The sequence below is a fragment of the Gavia stellata genome, chromosome 4 (assembly GCF_030936135.1).
Source record: "Gavia stellata isolate bGavSte3 chromosome 4, bGavSte3.hap2, whole genome shotgun sequence".
Lineage (NCBI taxonomy): Eukaryota > Metazoa > Chordata > Aves > Gaviiformes > Gaviidae > Gavia > Gavia stellata.
The window spans coordinates 65,272,152-65,288,682 of NC_082597.1; the positions used below are offsets into that span (position 1 = coordinate 65,272,152).

The 16,531-nt window shown below is 40.5% G+C and overlaps 1 protein-coding gene across 2 annotated transcripts in view; it reads left to right on the forward strand.

Annotated features, from left to right (window-relative positions):
* The window catches only part of DGKI (diacylglycerol kinase iota), a 110,417-nt gene that overhangs the window by 51,840 nt on the left and 42,046 nt on the right, over positions 1-16,531 (forward strand). For both annotated transcript variants that reach the window (XM_059816128.1, XM_059816129.1), the window contains 6 exons: positions 341-420; positions 2,256-2,300; positions 7,535-7,604; positions 9,131-9,171; positions 10,673-10,800; positions 11,380-11,505. In XM_059816128.1, the coding sequence (XP_059672111.1) occupies positions 341-420; positions 2,256-2,300; positions 7,535-7,604; positions 9,131-9,171; positions 10,673-10,800; positions 11,380-11,505 (490 nt within the window). The remainder of the gene's footprint in view (positions 1-340; positions 421-2,255; positions 2,301-7,534; positions 7,605-9,130; positions 9,172-10,672; positions 10,801-11,379; positions 11,506-16,531) is intronic.

Sequence of the window (16,531 nt, forward strand, 5' to 3'; positions counted from 1 at the left end):
ATAAGAGCACCTCCCTAAACTCTTGTTCTGGGGTATGTTCCTTTCCTTGCAGTTAATAATTGATGTTGACATCAGACGATGAAGTACATAATTTAACTGAATCTGTTTTAGCTTCTTCAGCATGAAAGATAGTTGAAAACCAGAATCTTTGATAATTATAAATGGGTGAAACTACTGATGAATAATATGTTCCTGCTTTTAAATGACTGTTAAGGTTTAGATAGCAGAAAGATTTTGCGAGGACTTTTTTTTAAAAAAAAAAAAATTAAGCATATTGCAAATCTTTTAAAGTTCAAAAGACTTCAGTTAAAGAGGTTTTTCCGTATTTTTGATTTTCTAGCCATTCCCCTAGGAATTATAGTGGTACGAGGAGATTGTGACTTGGAGACTTGTCGTATGTACATTGACCGTCTACAAGAGGTGAGGTTTTTGTGAATTCAGGTATCGTAGATGTTATGCTTCTTTCAGTTCTGAGTGCAGAGGTCTAACAGTTGCAACAACCATATATTAGAGTATTGCAGTTTGCCTACTACTGAAAACAAAACTTTAGAGTTATGATATGATAATAAAAGCAGGAACAGCACTGAAAAATATTTTCTAAACAGGAAATGAAAAGTCATACTGGCTCCTTTTAAATGACAACAGAATTGATGTGGATGGGTGTGTTTACTTCTCCTTGAATTGGAATGGAATACCAGGACTCTCCACATAGCTTGCTGAAATTACACAAATTATTGATTAGAAAGTGTGTTACGTAAGGATAAACATCATGGTATTCAAGTGGGTCTAATTATGCAAATGTCATTCTCTAATACTGTCGTGGAGTAATCTGAGACACAATAAACACTACAAATATCAACTAGCTATTTCCAAATACGCAGAAATATATGCTCATGCAGCTAATAATAATTTTACTCGTATTGTCTTGAACACCTTGCCTCACAAGAGTTCATTCTACAATACAGTCTGGGGAATGGAGACTTCAAATACCCCTGACCCGAATAATTTTAAGTGTTTATGCACTTAGTGATAAAACTAATGGTTTTTCATTAATACACTGTCTCTGACTGTTTTTAATCTTTTACTGATATCTTTCAACAACATTTACAAGCGTGAGGACATTATGTAGGTTTCTAAATAGGTGGTCCAATTTACATAGGAGCTATGAACCTCATCCCTCCCACTGAACTCTTTGGGAGCCACTGACTTCCCTGTGGTTTTGAAACTCTCCACTTGCAGCCTGAATCTGGGCCTTAGTATTTGACTACAGGCTTTCACTTTTTTGCATTTCAGCCATGATTTCCTTCATCAAATGCATTTCTGAACATTCAGACCTGAAGTGTGGCAATTATTGTCAGATATAAAACAGTATTGTAAAGTGATGCATATTTGGGGTACCTGATGATGGAAAATTACATTGAAATAATAGGGATGATATTCTCAGCAGATTACTAATGTGATCTCAGACTGAGTTCAGGTAACTGAATATGGCCAGTATTGGATGGAGAGTAGTTGTACAGCCCTGGAGGAAGCACAGCTAGAAGTTCTGGTTGAATTACCCAGAGCGGTTGTGGAGGAACTGTGTTTCTCCAACCTTCTGCAGGATTTGTACTACTTATTTTTGCCTGATTTGGCTCAGACCCATTTGCTGGGAATGGAGGCGCCAAGGCTTTCTGCACTCTGCCAACTTGCGCGCCAACTGGGTAACTATGGTCTGTAGGCCAGGCTTTTTGGTAGGCTATGTCATGAACTAAAACTATTTGAAAAAATCTCTATTAAAATAAATTAGATTCCTGAACTCTGCTAAATACCAGGGTCACTCTGGTATGACGTCCCCGACATGAGGTTGTCTTAAAACAGGGAAAACTGCCAGTGGTTTTCTTTAGTGCATTAATTCCTCAGAAATATTTGCAAAAAAGATTTATGGATTTTAGCATCTTTTCTTTCATTGCATTGCTGATATTCTAAATTTAGATAGTTTTCATGAAACAGATAGGGCTGTGATATGGTGAAGATCCATTAACATAATCACTATACTTTAAAAACCATTTTTTTTACCAAATGCCCACAAATCTAGATTTTAACTGTGCTTTCCATGACTATTCTGTGGTGTTTATTTAATATACTTAAAACCAGTGAGAAATACTTGCAAAATTATTTGTGTTTGCCCAACCACTTCAGATAGTAGAACTGCAAGCAGGTCTTGTTGCTTTAATTTTCTTTCATCAGCAGCATGTCTTTCATCCTATTACTAGGACCTACAGTCGGTGACTTCTACTACACAGAGAGTTCATTACCAGGTAAGATAAGCTTTCCTTTCAGTATCAGAACAAAAAGAGTCTTAACGATGTGGGCTGCACTCTTTGCGTTTGAACCCAGGTTTTCTTTTTGTTAGATGTGCATTTGTTAAATGAATTTCTGATTATCATTTACCCTCAAAAGTTGGAGGTTCATTCTGCTTTCCCTCAGACAATCCTTTTCCTTGCAAACCTTATAGAATCATCTTTAAAATTAGCACAGCATGATGATGCGAGTGGTATTGCAATAGCAGTACCTTGCATACTGAAGTGAATGAGAGAATGTGTCCTGTAGGACAAATGACAAAAGTAAAATTGTTTCTCTGTCTGAGAAACTGAACAATAACATGTTATATTGCATAGTGGTAGTACTGAAGTCTATCACTGAGAAAAAAGGTGTGCTAGCAGGCCTAACCTCTTAATAATTCTGTGCACCACAGTCATCTACCTCTAGTTTAACATAACCTCCAGAGTAGATTTTTAATCTGTCCTGGGCACAAATGTGTCTTTTGCATGTGACAAGCAGGTTCTAGTTTTAGGTGGCTAGTTTTTAAAATTGGTCTCTCTGCATTTTACAACTTTATTGTACAATTTGTGCAATACAGAACTTGGCTTTACAGTTGGAAGTATTGTTCAAGAATGTGTATTTCTCTCACTAAAATAAGCACAGTGCTTAAAGTGGGGGTAAACTAACTGTACTGACTCGTGTGTTGATCTGACATTAGTGCAGGGACTTGACACAAACCATGGTCAGCTGACACTGTGCCTAGGATTACAAGACAAGTTTACATGGTGTTGATAGCCTTTTCCTAGATTTAACAATGCAAGTCTTGTTGCAATTAGCAGGAATGAGTTCACTGTGAAAACGTAACAGAGATCCAGCTGATAGGAACCCGTTGTGGTGAAATTGCAGATAATTTCTTGGGGCTTCATGATTACATGGGTGATACAGAATTCCAGTTTGGCCGGAATGCCTGTAAATGCATTGAATGCAGGAAGACACTATGAGGAAATGCAATTTGGCATGTTTTCCTGAAGTTGCCTTCTTCATACCAGTTCATGGTTTGTTTCTGCGTTTTCCTGTCCAATTTTAACCTCGTATTTTTGACGTTTGTATCAATCATTGCCCTGGAACTGAGTTTTAGAGCAATGTTACTGTCTAGTGAATTGGCTAATAAAACAGCATGTATTATTCTGTTCCACTCATTACAAATTAACCTAAGGGGCTGCTGATGGCTCCATGTGTAGGAAACTGCCTGAGGTAAAATGAAGAACTAAATCTGTGTGTATGGAGAGGGCCAAAAGAGAGTACGAAATGTTGGAAATCAGCCCCATATTTGGCTCTAACCTCTGCAGTTATCGCAGTATATAAATTAATTGCCTAGCCATCTCCTCTGGTGGACACATCAGTATGAAATCCGTAACATGCTATCGATTTTTTATGATGCTACATTTTGAATGCACCCCTCTCTGTGTTTTGTCTTCAGTACCTGTTTATCCTGGACTCTTCAAATATTGGTTTATTCTTAGTGGGTCATTTCTATAAACTGTCTTGTTAGGTTTGTTCCATGTTTGTTGGTATCCCTCTACATATTACAGAAAGGGGAAAAAACAGGGGATAAAGGGCATGAATAAGCTGCTTGAGTTGATGGAACTGTCTTCTTACCTCACTAATAAGGTGTCACAGGTACATTTAGGTCTCATAAACACAGTTCTCTTGCGTGATTCCTCTGCAGCTCAAAACACGGGGGGTCAGCAGAAACAACATCAGCAAGCCTAGGTGCAAATGAGAAAAATGATGCTAGGGTTGGTTTTCATTCTGTTTTGTTTCTCTAATGAGTTTAATGCTTATAGAATATCTTTCTCATGGGCCTGAGACTTCCCAAGCTAATTCTGCAGTTGAACTGTAATGAAGTTGAAGTCTTGGAAAGAGCATATCACAATATGTCTTTTGTGACTTGAATTTACATTTATCAGCATTATCCTTATCTTCATTTTCCCAGCATTATGTACTCTGCTAGGTCTATGAATTTTTACTCATGTCTCCTCTTTGTATCATCTACCTTTTTAGTATGCGCTATTATCTTTGGATGTTTTCTTCCTTTTGTCCTTCGTATCCCAATCCTCACCTTTCCGCAAATAGTGGGCTAACTATTAAGATACATAAAGCTTTGTGCATATAGATACATAGACATTAGCAAACCTAGTGGATTTCAGAAAGCCCTTGACTCTCCCACATACACCTCAGTTGTGATACAAGCAAACCTAAGCATCCCACGACTCTATAAGCCCATATTAGAGAAAGACATAGGGGTATATAAAATCTGATGCTTAAACCACTGAGATACGTCATTTGGTCCCCACATGCCAAAATAGTTCACTTTATGGAATGTTATGCTGTTGTCGACTTCATCTGTCCTGTAATGCACAGAGGTTGGAGACAAAACCTGTATATGACAACAGGGTGTATGGGATCAAGTAAAATCCTTGAGTCTAAATATGGGAGAGAATTGAGGCTGTTTCATTTTTATCAGGGTGGCTATAGACGCAGCTATCATGCATCAGGAGATATATACGTATATATATTTTTTTAGTCAAGCAAAATCTGTTTCTGCAGTAACGTTTCAGGCAGGATCTCTTACCAGGACTATAGCCAAATTCTAGGGCACTGAGGAGACAACAGATGAGTTGTCTGGAACATCTTTGCTTCTCTGTCCTGGATAACCAGAAAGGAAAGGCAATAATAGATGGTTCCAGTCAATCCCAGAGGCAGAAGCTGATAAGATGAATCTTGCAAAAGCTGTCATGATACCAAATGAAATGAAAAACATTTTGTAGCAACATCATGCCAGGCACCAATATGCATTCACCTGGCTGAGAAATGAGTGCCCATCAAAATGCAGAATGCTAATCATCAGAGCTGCTTGAAAACAACACATAGTGCATGCAGGCACCCTGCTGACCAGGAAGCTGGGGAAGCCAAGGACTTGTGAGTATCTGTACAACATCAGCACGACCTCATTTTTTCTCAGGTGGCTGAAAAAGTATCATATACCTTTATGTAAATCAAAGAGCAATGTCTGCCTCTTAGCTTATGAGGGCATTATTTGCCTTGTAATCAATTTGGAACTTGTTTTACCCAGTCAGACTGAAATGGCAACCTCCTTCAGCATTCTTTGAGATTTTCCCCAGGTTGAAGAAAGCAAACTGCTTCTTCCCCGTGGTCTTACTGACACATGTATGGGCAGCCTGGGGAATTGATCTGATGAAACTCCCATTTTTTCTGTCAATATATTCTTTATTTTTTTCTTAACTTTTTCTCACACATGGCTACTCAGGTAAAAAGTATTTTAGAAGTATGTCAGATTTGCAAAACTAAGATAAATTGCTGAGAAACAACTATTACTTCTAGGTTTTCTTAATTATAAAAAACACTATATATATAAACACTAGGCAGTAAAAGCAGAGGAAAATATATAGGAAACTGCAAACCTTTGAGAACCTGTATGAATGTTCCAGATGTGTTGGGTGTGTTTGATACACTGTAAACTCTCATTTTAACTCTGTGTTGGTGTTTCTGCAGTTTTCCTTGTCTTATATACAAAGCAGCTTCACTTTCTTCCTTCAAACTATGCACACGGTGCCAGCTGCCTGAGGGAGTGGTGGGTTTTGTGTCACTTAGGCTGGGTGCCTTTCTAAAAGGCCTGCTGTAGCTCAGACTGGAGTGGTGGATATCTGTGTTATGCTAGGGTTTAAGTGTTCATAGAGCTGTTGTCCTTCCTGGTTGAAAAACCGTGATTGTTTGAAATCTCTTTTTGGAACCTGCTCTTTCAAACCAGCCTTTACTTTCTGGTGCTGGACTTTCAAACAACTACTCACCTGATATATCTGTACAATTCCCAATATGAAAATCGTTTGTCCTGCATCCTGCTGTCAGGAAAGGTGCTGGGCTCCTGTGTGATATTCCGAGAAGTCCCAGTGAGATGTCATTGTATCCTGGTTTGTTTTCACCAATCTATGCTCATGTTATAAATATATGTACATATACATTATTCACATTCTGTGCTTTCTGTGCACAGCAATACTTTTCTCAAAGGTACCTTTCCTCCCCATTGCTTCTACTTTTTCTTTTCTTGCCTTGTGATTTGGTATTCCACTCTGTTGCCTGTTGTCTGAAGAAGGAGTAAAGTTTAATCTTGAGCCAGTATGTGTGTGAATTTTCATCATTTGCAAATGTGCTGATTTTACTGCTTAAGATGTAAATAAGGATAGAGTCTGGCTTCATACACATTTTGGGTGTGTGCTGAAGATGCATGCTGTTGTGTTTTGTCCTGTGCAAATCTATTTGTGTTTAAACATTGTGTTCCAGTGGCTTTAGGAAGTTGGCTGGCCATCCACTGGTAGCACGGAGCAGAGCCATGACCACCCTCTGCTTTCTGAGATCCCTTTTGCCTCTCCAGCTCAGTGAGAGCTGAAAAAGCAAGGGGCGGCCTGTCTGACTCCTTGGTGAGTACAGGTCAGGAAGAAGGCCTTCGTTCCTCCCTAGCCATTTGGTTTGGTTCCTGAAATAACGTCTGTCGGCTCCCGAGGAGCAGGCCTTTTTAGCCAGAGCGGGAAGATATTGATGTAGGATGCCTGTTTGCTTGGCTGGTGGTGGTCCCCAGGTCTGCACTCTCTGTATTCTGGGTGCAGAAAATAACACTTTTTTTACCCTGATGTGCATTTGGGACACACCAGGCACAGGCAAAGTGGGCAATTACTTTGAGTGGCAGATCAGTAGAGGAGGGAAAGAGTATAAAAATACTGAGCTAGAATAAAGGAAGGTGAGAGGCACACAAGAAACAAACATAATAATTAGAGTTCATGGCTGTTGTTTGTTTCTGATTTATATCTTTGAGCTTTTCTTTTGCTCCTCTCTGTTCTTGTGTCCCCACAAATAAGGGGGGCTGTAGACAGCCGAGAGAGCTGGTTTTGATGCAAAGCTTTTTGGTATTGCTGAGCTGAAGGGAAGAGGATAGCCGAGGATGTGCCTGAAGCTAACTGTGCAGTTTACTCTCTCCTATATCACAGTCAAACCCTGATGTCAGTGAAGAGCAAATCCAGTGGGTTTAGGCTATGTAGGTTTTGCACATTGTGCAATGTCAGTAGAGCAAAATGAAAAAAGCAGAGGCTCGAAAATAGTTCTTTTTAGAGTAAAAAGTTTGTTATTTTTTATGTCATTTCCCTGCCCTATCCAGGACCAAGAAAGCTCTTTCCCCAGAGTACTTTCTGTTCAGAAGCTCTCTCCTAGATGGTGCTTCCTAGACGGTAAGTGGTCTCCCTTCTCTTGTGCCTAGCATGCTGCTTGCTTCTGGTGTGCATGTGAAGGATAGCGCATCCAAAAGTATTACCATGGAGGGGTAACTGTTCCTTCTTGTTACACTGAGCAGGTAAAAAAGGGACATGCTTACTCCCCTTTACCTTCCGAAAAATGAAACAGGCCCTTCATCTAGCAATCAAAATGTCTACTGAAGCTTTGTCACCCCAAGGAGGCATGTTCTTCTAAGGGTGGTTAGAGGTTTGGTTTATGAGAGTCTCTGCTGTGATGAGCAGCACTTATTGCATAGCTGTGCCTGGACTCAGAGTGCAGCCAGTTGTGGCAACACGCTGGTGCTGGTAAGGCTGCGTTCTTCACTCTGGTTTCTCTTTAAGTACTATAGTGTTTAGGTACTGTAGTGTTTAGGTGACAGAAATGTACCTCCCTTTCCCTGTAAGACTGCACTTCATGTGACTCCCTGGAAACTTGCACTTGTATTTGACCCAGACTTTGTCAAAGCAGACGGTTTGCCTGGACTTTACATCAGGCTCCAGATCAGTGGAATTAGCAGCTAAAATGGATGGCATCTGCTTTCGCAAAAGCTTCAGCATGTGGGGACTGAAATTTTTATTGTTATAAACAAAAACAATTTCCCCTTGACAATTTTTAATCACTCTTCCTTGTCTCTCATGAGGGAAATTGATAAAAAACATATTGAGAATCTGCTCGGGTTTTGGAGAAAGCTGTGTGGCTAGATGCATTCAGTTTTTGTCTTTAGGGATTTCATATTCCCTTGCAGTGCCAAAAACTACAATGCTACATCACTGTGCTCTTGTGTCAAAACTCCAGAATGAACAAATCTGATTTCACTGGCCAAACTAAATGCAAAGCAGAAACAAAAAAAATCCCATCTGATGAAGCACATTGTAGGTGATGAAATACTTCTGTGTTTAGTGATAGAAATTATTTGGCAGTGACATGATTCATATTAGGTGCTTTATTTAGTGAATCTCCCCTATTTTCATGTATTTTTCATGAGTAGCATAAATTTTCCTTGAGAGTATTGGTAATTCAGGGTGAATATCTGTGGCCATGCATTTGATTTACAAAGAGCTCCGAAGCATGTTATTGTTCTTTAGATTCAAAATCTGAATTAATCCTATTAGACCCAACAATTTCATGATAGGCTTGCTATACTCTCATGAGAACAATGCAGCTTTTTCTGTCACATTTTTAATATAATCAATTCATCTTATAAGCCTGAAATCCATTTTATATGTTTTTAAAATATTTATTTCAAGTTAATAATTTCAGTGAATATTGGTTTTTTTAAGCCTCACCTTTAAATTCACCATTTAATGGGATAGGAATATGGACATAATGAATGAATCAGATTATGTTCTTGTGAAACCGCTGTGACTTGACTGACGGAGAGGCTGTCTTACATGGCAGTGATTTTAGCTCAGCCCATCTTGTTCATGCAGTTCTGCTCAGACCATTTTCTTCACTGCAGCTTTGTTGTTTCTCTGTCTTGCAGCAACTTCTGCTGATCGTTTTTACCGCATTGACAGATCTCAGGTAAATCTTTATTTGGTTACTGTTTCTACAGATTTTTTTTAAAGCTTCAAATGCAGCTTAAGATTAATTATCTGCCATTCCTTCTGTGTATTCTAAAATGCTACTGATGTCTCATCAAAAGTAGAGAAAAAATTCTGGGCCATTTTTTAGTTGATGTAATTCACATAATTTCACTGAAGTTTTATATCTGCTGACCGTCTGCCCTTCTATTTACTACCAATCTGAAGAACAGATCAGAGTTTTCTACATTTGTCAACCTTAGCAAGTCTTACTAAGGGCATCTGTGTGACACCAGCGTATTTGAGTTTATCTTTTCACTGATGCTTTTAGTCACCAGAGGTCCTGATCCAGTGTGTGTGACATGGAATAGCTATGGAAATTAAGGTGGTGTTACGAGTTGAGAATTATGAACAGAGCCATATCAAATATTCCCCAGGAATGCCAAAACAGCCTGTAGCTCTGTTGGAGTCAAACCTGTAGTATAGATTTGACAATCTGAATATATTTTCTGAAAGACACTTTGAAAATTTTACAGAGCTTTTGGTGTTCGTGATTTGTAGCCAGACAGGCCAATTAGTGGCTCAGCATGAAGTGCACAACTGTTTCCTAGCAAAAGCAGCTGGTGGTTTAGTTCAAGCAGAAGGAGCTGTGGCTTTAGTTCGGAGGTCCCAGGTTCAGTGTCTGCGTGTAGCTGCCATGGGACTTCTTTGCACACAGTCAAATAAATGCATTGATGAAGTTGTACTTTAACATTTGGAAAGCAAGGGTGAAGAAGATGCTGCTACAGGTTAAACTGGGCAATGTGACTCTGTTTGGCTTATTTTGCATTTCTTTAATACTTGAACCTGTACAAATTATCATCTTTCCCTCCTACTTTTTTGCCCTGTGTTTCTGTGGGGAAAATATCAATACTGTGTGATGGTCCCAGTGCACAAATGGTGGGCAGTTTCTTGCCCATTCGCCTGCGTAGCAGGCCTACTCACATTTGGTGTTTTTTGAAGGATGATGAAGCTTCTGTGTCAATAACAAAAAAGAGGGACTGAGAAAGAGAGCTTTGGTAACGGACATGCAAAACCAGGATGTACAAGCAATGGAGTTCTGGGAGAGTACCCCCAAACAATGGAAAATTCTGTCAGCCATCAGCAGAGGGCAGACATTAGGTGTTGGTCCTCGTTGTGAAATGCAAACCTCGGCTTCTTGGGTAGACCTCCAGTTTTCATCTGAATGACACAGAGTTACTGAAGAGCAGCCTGTGAGTGTGCAGGTTGCTGATTGGGAATCTTGTTTGGTTTGAAATCAATGAAGTATTTACTGGTGACTTCAGTGGCATTGGTTTTAGTGTGTGTGTATGTGCGTGCACTTAAATAAATACACAGACAGAGTCCTATGAATGCTCTTCAGAGACCTTGGTGTGCACCCAGCTTTCCTATAGCCATCTGAGTGCTCTGAGAGACCAGTGATGCTGCAGGTTCATTATTCGCTCCTTGTATCACTCTAACAGGAACATTTGCACTTTGTGACGGAAATTTCGCAGGACGAGATTTTTATTCTGGACCCAGAGCTGGTAATGTCACAGCAGGGGGGGACGCCACCAGGAATGCCTGATCTGGTAGTGGAGCAGGCCTCTGGGTGAGTGGTGCTGGGATCTGGTTTTCAGCAGCCATATTAGAGTTGGACATCTCCTTTCTGGTCCCCTTTTCTGAAGGATTGGGAGATATGGGAGGGCAGATCTTAGGTGGGGAGCTAGGGACAGGATCAGATGCAGCCATGGTAATGACAGAAGGACAATGGAATAACATCTACTCCATTAGGCATCCTGGAGCACACAGCAGGACTAATGGACTTCAGCACCTTTCAACCTCCTCAAACCCCCTGACTGTATCTTCCCCACTGTAAATCTGTATTGATCAAGTTACAAACCCCTTCTCTGCATGGTCAGGGCTCTGGTACTGCTGTATGAGGCCCTGAAGCCTTTTGTGCGTAAGAACGATGGTGAAGTGTCTCTGTTTCTTCTCATCCTATGGGCATACCAGAAATGCTCCTATTCATCTTTAGTAACAGTCTCGTACTCATAGTGAATTAAGCTAATTTAGCTTTCTATGGGCTGAAAAATGCTGGCAACCAGTAAGCGTAAGAAAGCTTCAAAGCAGAGCGTGTAAGGTAATTTCTGAAGGGTGAATGCCTTTCTCTTCCTTCTTCCCTCCCTAGAATATCGGATCGGTGGAACCCTGCAGTTCGAAAGAGGATGCTGAGTGACAGCGGCCTTGGCAAGATTTCCCCACACTACGAGGTACCTGACAAACAAAAGGACGCCAGCCAGACACATATGCTGCAGTAAGAGCCTTCTGCATTTCTCTGCTTGATGCACTGCCACCATCACCACAGGCAACTCCTAGTTGCTCCTTTAAGCTTAATGAATTCTGCCAATGTGCTGAAATTACAGAAGTCCTTTCGCTTCTTCTCTTTTGCTCCTCCCTTCTGTTTCTTCCTCTTTCTCCATTATTATATGTTCTTGCCTTTGTTTTTTTTCTCTGTGGCACCCTGCACTCTTAATAAACCTAGTTCCAAGTTTCCAAAAGTAAATACGTTATTTTGGGTGCCTGAAGTTCCAGCTCAGGGAACCTTCATGGCAACTGGTTATGAGAAAGACTGAAGCGCTCACCCTTAAGGTAGCTCTGATGCAATGTGACAAAGCAGAAACCTCTACAACTGCTGCTTACTTTCAAAGATGTAGGCAATAGCTTTCATATAATCTTGAACCACATATACCATTGTCAGTGTATGATGACTAAACAGTGGTTTTGTTGCTGATAAATTCCCTCATGTAAGAGATTTCTACCACTGCAATCTTGTTTGCTGTGTTCAGATTTGTGTAAGAGCATCTCTTATTCTTCTTGCCTATTTTAGAAGTAGTTCTCAGCTTTTTGGTCCTTTCACTTTAGATTTTCAAAACCAGCAGTAGATCCATAATAGCTACCAAAGTTTAGATGGGAGGCACTTGTCTGAACTCTGTTGCTGGCTTTGAAAAATTCTAGTGTTTTGGGGTTGTTTCTCCCGCCCCCGCAAGTACATAATGTGTAATTGTGTACATCACTTCTCCTGTTTGTTTCTAGTTCTACTGTATGTGGATCCCTATGGATAGGTTTTAAAACTTAGTATAGAAAAATTAGAAATAGCGACCATGTGGTCCTTGTTTCACTTTGTCTTTCTGTCTCGGATGTCTGTGGAATGGGGCTGCAAGGTGCCTGCTGAGTACAGCTCCAGGGCAGATGCAGTGTGGATGGGAGGCTGCATAGCCGTGTGGCTACAAACTGGAAACTTTCCAGCAAACTGGAAACTGCTGACGTGAGAAGGAGATGTCATGGTAAGAAAGGGTCATCTGGGTAGCACTGCCAGGAAACACTCACCTGGTTTTCTCCCATTACCCTGGGGGATTCTGGATCAATTCTTGTTTTTGTGCTCTTTGCAATGCAAAGCATGGTGGATTGTGATGCAGTTTTCCACAGACCAGAATGGCAGGGCCTGAAATTTGGGGCTTGCATAGCTGGGAGAAAAATGATGCTTAGACACTTTCAGGCAGTGTGGAGAGATGGTGACAACATGTGGACTAACTTCTAATTTATAAGAGGAATGATTTTGTTTACATCAGCGTGACTAGAAATGGTTGCTTAGCTGGAACAATTATGTTTGTCTGGTAGATTTATTAATTACAAGCAAAGTCAGTAGCACTGCCCAGAGTAAAGTGTACCTGTCACTGCCTACTATAAGGAACTGTTTCCTTTATAGCCTCTCTAAACTTCAATTGTTTTGGCTGAAATTTTTCATGGTAAGGCACAGTCTTTGACTGATTCTTTCTCTTTTTCTTTTAGTTAAAACTTTAACAAAAAAGTCAGTTGTTTCTGAAGACAAGATTTGTGGGAAATGTATTGCTTTAAATTACCTTCTTTAAAATAAATAAATCCAGAAGTTGTTTCCTGAGACATTTTAGTGCTGGCAGTGGAATGAACTTCACAGGAGTGAAGTTTTGGAGGCTTGGCATTCAATAAAATGTCACCATAATACAGGGAAGATGCTTTTTGCCATCTGGAGAAAAGCACCTCTGAGTTTGCCCTAGTGATGAGGGTGTTCATGCATGTTGGAGACACCTCAGATTCAAGAGCTTCGCTTTCAAAAGTTTCTGTCTGCACATGCTCACAGAGGACTTATGCCCCTCTTTACTTAATCCTGGTTACAGGCCTGTCCACCAGGCTGAAGGAAAGGGGGCTGTGCTGCTCACTAGCTGATGTTCAGTAGCAAGGAGAAAAGGGAAGCAGCAGTCATGGTCAAATGGAGACTGGAAAGGTCAGGAAAGGTGTATGGAGGAACAGGTTTGCAAGAGGTTGCAAGAGCCGAAGGAGTAGAAGCAGAAAGGGAGTGTGTGCAGGAACTTGTTGAGCAGGGTTAGGGGACGGGAGCTGGTAATTAGGAGCACATGGGACATACAGATGTCTGGGAAATCAGAATAGGAATAACAAAAAGGAGGAGGACATGGGATGCAGATAGGTAAGAGGCAAGTGAGACAGGTTAGGGGCGTGGGGGAAAGGGTCTGTGGCTGTTTCTCTCCAGAATCTGGAGTTCTGGGCTGATACAGATTATTCATTATACAGGCAAACAAGCTCTGAATTATGTTTAGACACTGCCTTGTTTGCTGCCAAGCTGGACAGAGTATAGTAAATAAGGCAGGGGACTGCAGTGGAGAAAGCAAGGTGTTATTAGAGTTAAGGCAGTTGAATGCTGCTCTGGAGGACTGGCTTCTCCCCTCAATTTCCCTCACAGATTTTCTGAATGATAGAGATTTAGAACAAACTTTTCACAAATGGCCAGTAACAACAGGCTCCTCATTCTATGCATGTCTACTGTGAAGCAGGCTGGGTTTCTGAGAGGCCATTACAAGAAAAGTTTGAAAAACAGTGAAGGGGTGGAAGTTCAGAAATAGGCTTTCTGTGTGCCTCAGGTTGTATTACTAAAATTAATGGAAAGTGTGTGCCTGCCTTCCTTCTGACTCTTATTTTCCCAGCTGCAGAATACAGATAATACTGCAACCTCACCTTAGAGGAGCACAGTGAGGGTAAATTTATTGGTCACAAGAAACTTGGATACTATGGGGAGGCTCTGCCAGAGATGCTTAGGAGAAAAGTAATCATTTTACCTCCTGTGCACAGTTTCGGTAGTGTGAAATAAATAAGTCTTGAGGCTGTGCACTGCAGATACAAAATACAAAAGGATATCAAGCAGGTCTCTACTTAAACACTGAGGCAAGAGACCAGCAGAAGAAAGTAGCGGGTGGCAATGTGATTAAAGGTTGTCAAAATGCTTGAGTGCAACGGGGCTGGATTATGATGCTCAGATGACATGAACTCTGGCATTTCCAAGCTTCTGGATGCTTGACTTTGCAACCTAAAAAGTCTTTCTAACCTGGCACTTTAAAGAAAAACTTAGAAAGCACTATTATATTTTGGCAACTGAAGTAGCTCACAGGTTCTTTACAGAGGTTTGTCCCTTCAGAAATTATTTTTCAAATAGAACTTGCAGAAAGAATTTTAGCAAAATTCCTAAAAAGGAATATGGCAGAGCACAGAGGGGATAATTCCTGCATGGAACTGCTAAATGGAATTCTCATGGATCTTTTAAGAGTCATCAGTGTCCAGTGTTTTACATCTAATCCAGAATACTGTACAGCACTTCCAGCTCAAAGTGCAATATCCTATAGCCTGTCACTAGGGCAAGTGACAGGGGAGTTGCTGTGAGAGAAAGTGTCATCAGTTGACCCACTGAGGCTGTTTTCTCACTGGTCATTTTTCTCCCAAACAGGGGTTGGGAGTGACCCTCCTCAGATATTAGGAGCAGATTAGACCACAGCTGGTCATAGTATGGCTGCAGGCTGCTTAGAGTATCTCTGGCATCACTATGTGTACATATATATGTGCGTGTGTGTGTATAAATACATATCTATAACCTGTTTAAGATGAAGTAATTATTTCTGACAAGTGAGGAGTGTAGCTAAAACCACAAAGTATGCAAATAGAGAGATCCCTTAAATTACTTCAATCGATCAAAGCAGAGAAGAGAATACGTGATCTAAAAATAATTACAATGTTTGGTGTTGCTTTTGATCACAGGCTGTTGGGGCAAAGAGTAATTTGAGTGTAATGGTTTTGAGGCAGGGGTCTTTCTGAGAGAAAATTATTTATGCTTTTGTTTTTAATTAAGTAAGCTTCATGTTAGTTACTTATCAGGTGACTTTTGATTAATGGTATTTCATGTTTTGCTCCCTTTCTGACGGCTTTTTGATGTGTGACCAATGTGTGGACTGGGCAGGACATGAAACAGCATCTTGATGCAGTAACCAGGAGCTGGGCCAGATCATAGCTTAATAGGAACATCAAATTAGTGTGAAAGGTGCGTACAGAAAAACCAACGAGAAGACAATTACTTGAACTACTGGTGCTTGTTCTTGAAAAAAGCTTAAGTATTCTCGGCTGACTCCACTGTAACATGTAGTTGGACTCTTCCTTTGAACATGAGTGGGTTTGTCATCCTGTTTTATCTTATGATCAAATGGTGTAGTGAGATGGGGATGACCATTCTCTCATAGCCTGCTGCAAGCATTCATTTTTGGTCATGTATTTCTCTTCCTAGTTATGTGTTTGTCACCCAGTTATGTGATGAGAGCCGGAAAATAAAATAAAATAAAATAAAAACCACAACAGCATACAAAAATGAAAAGGTGACTATACCTTGCTAGAAGTTTAATCTACATCTTTTAATTGAAGTAATTGATTTTCCTATTGTTTGGGACAGTAACAACCACTCTTCTAGCATCTGTCCAGCTGTGATGGTAATGTGTTGCCAAAGCTGCTAGATGCATTGTCTGAATTGTGTGTGTGGCTCGTGAAGGGTGGGCGAAGGTTGGCCGGAACGCCATCTGGTCCTGTCAGGGAGAGGAAGAAAAAATGCCTGTAGGGGTTGGAAGGTGGCTGCAGCCCTTTACACTAAATAGACATTAATTAGCTAGTAATACCATCCAGGCACTGCTTTATGAGGCAATAATAACCTAGTTCCTGAGAGGAAAGAAGAAAAAGGCTGAATGCCAAATGTCTTAACTCAGCCACAAGAATCAGATCATTGCCCGGGAAATCAGTGTGACAGTACAGATGTTACAAGGTAGTTTGGGATTTTTTTTTTTTAAAGAGAAATCTTTGTGTGGTTCAAGGTGAGAAGAGCATCAGGGATGCAAGTTTGCATGTAGAAAGGAGGAGGAATGCTCATCTAGTGAAAGTTAAGAAAATACAAAGACATCACTCTTAGGATTCAAACATGC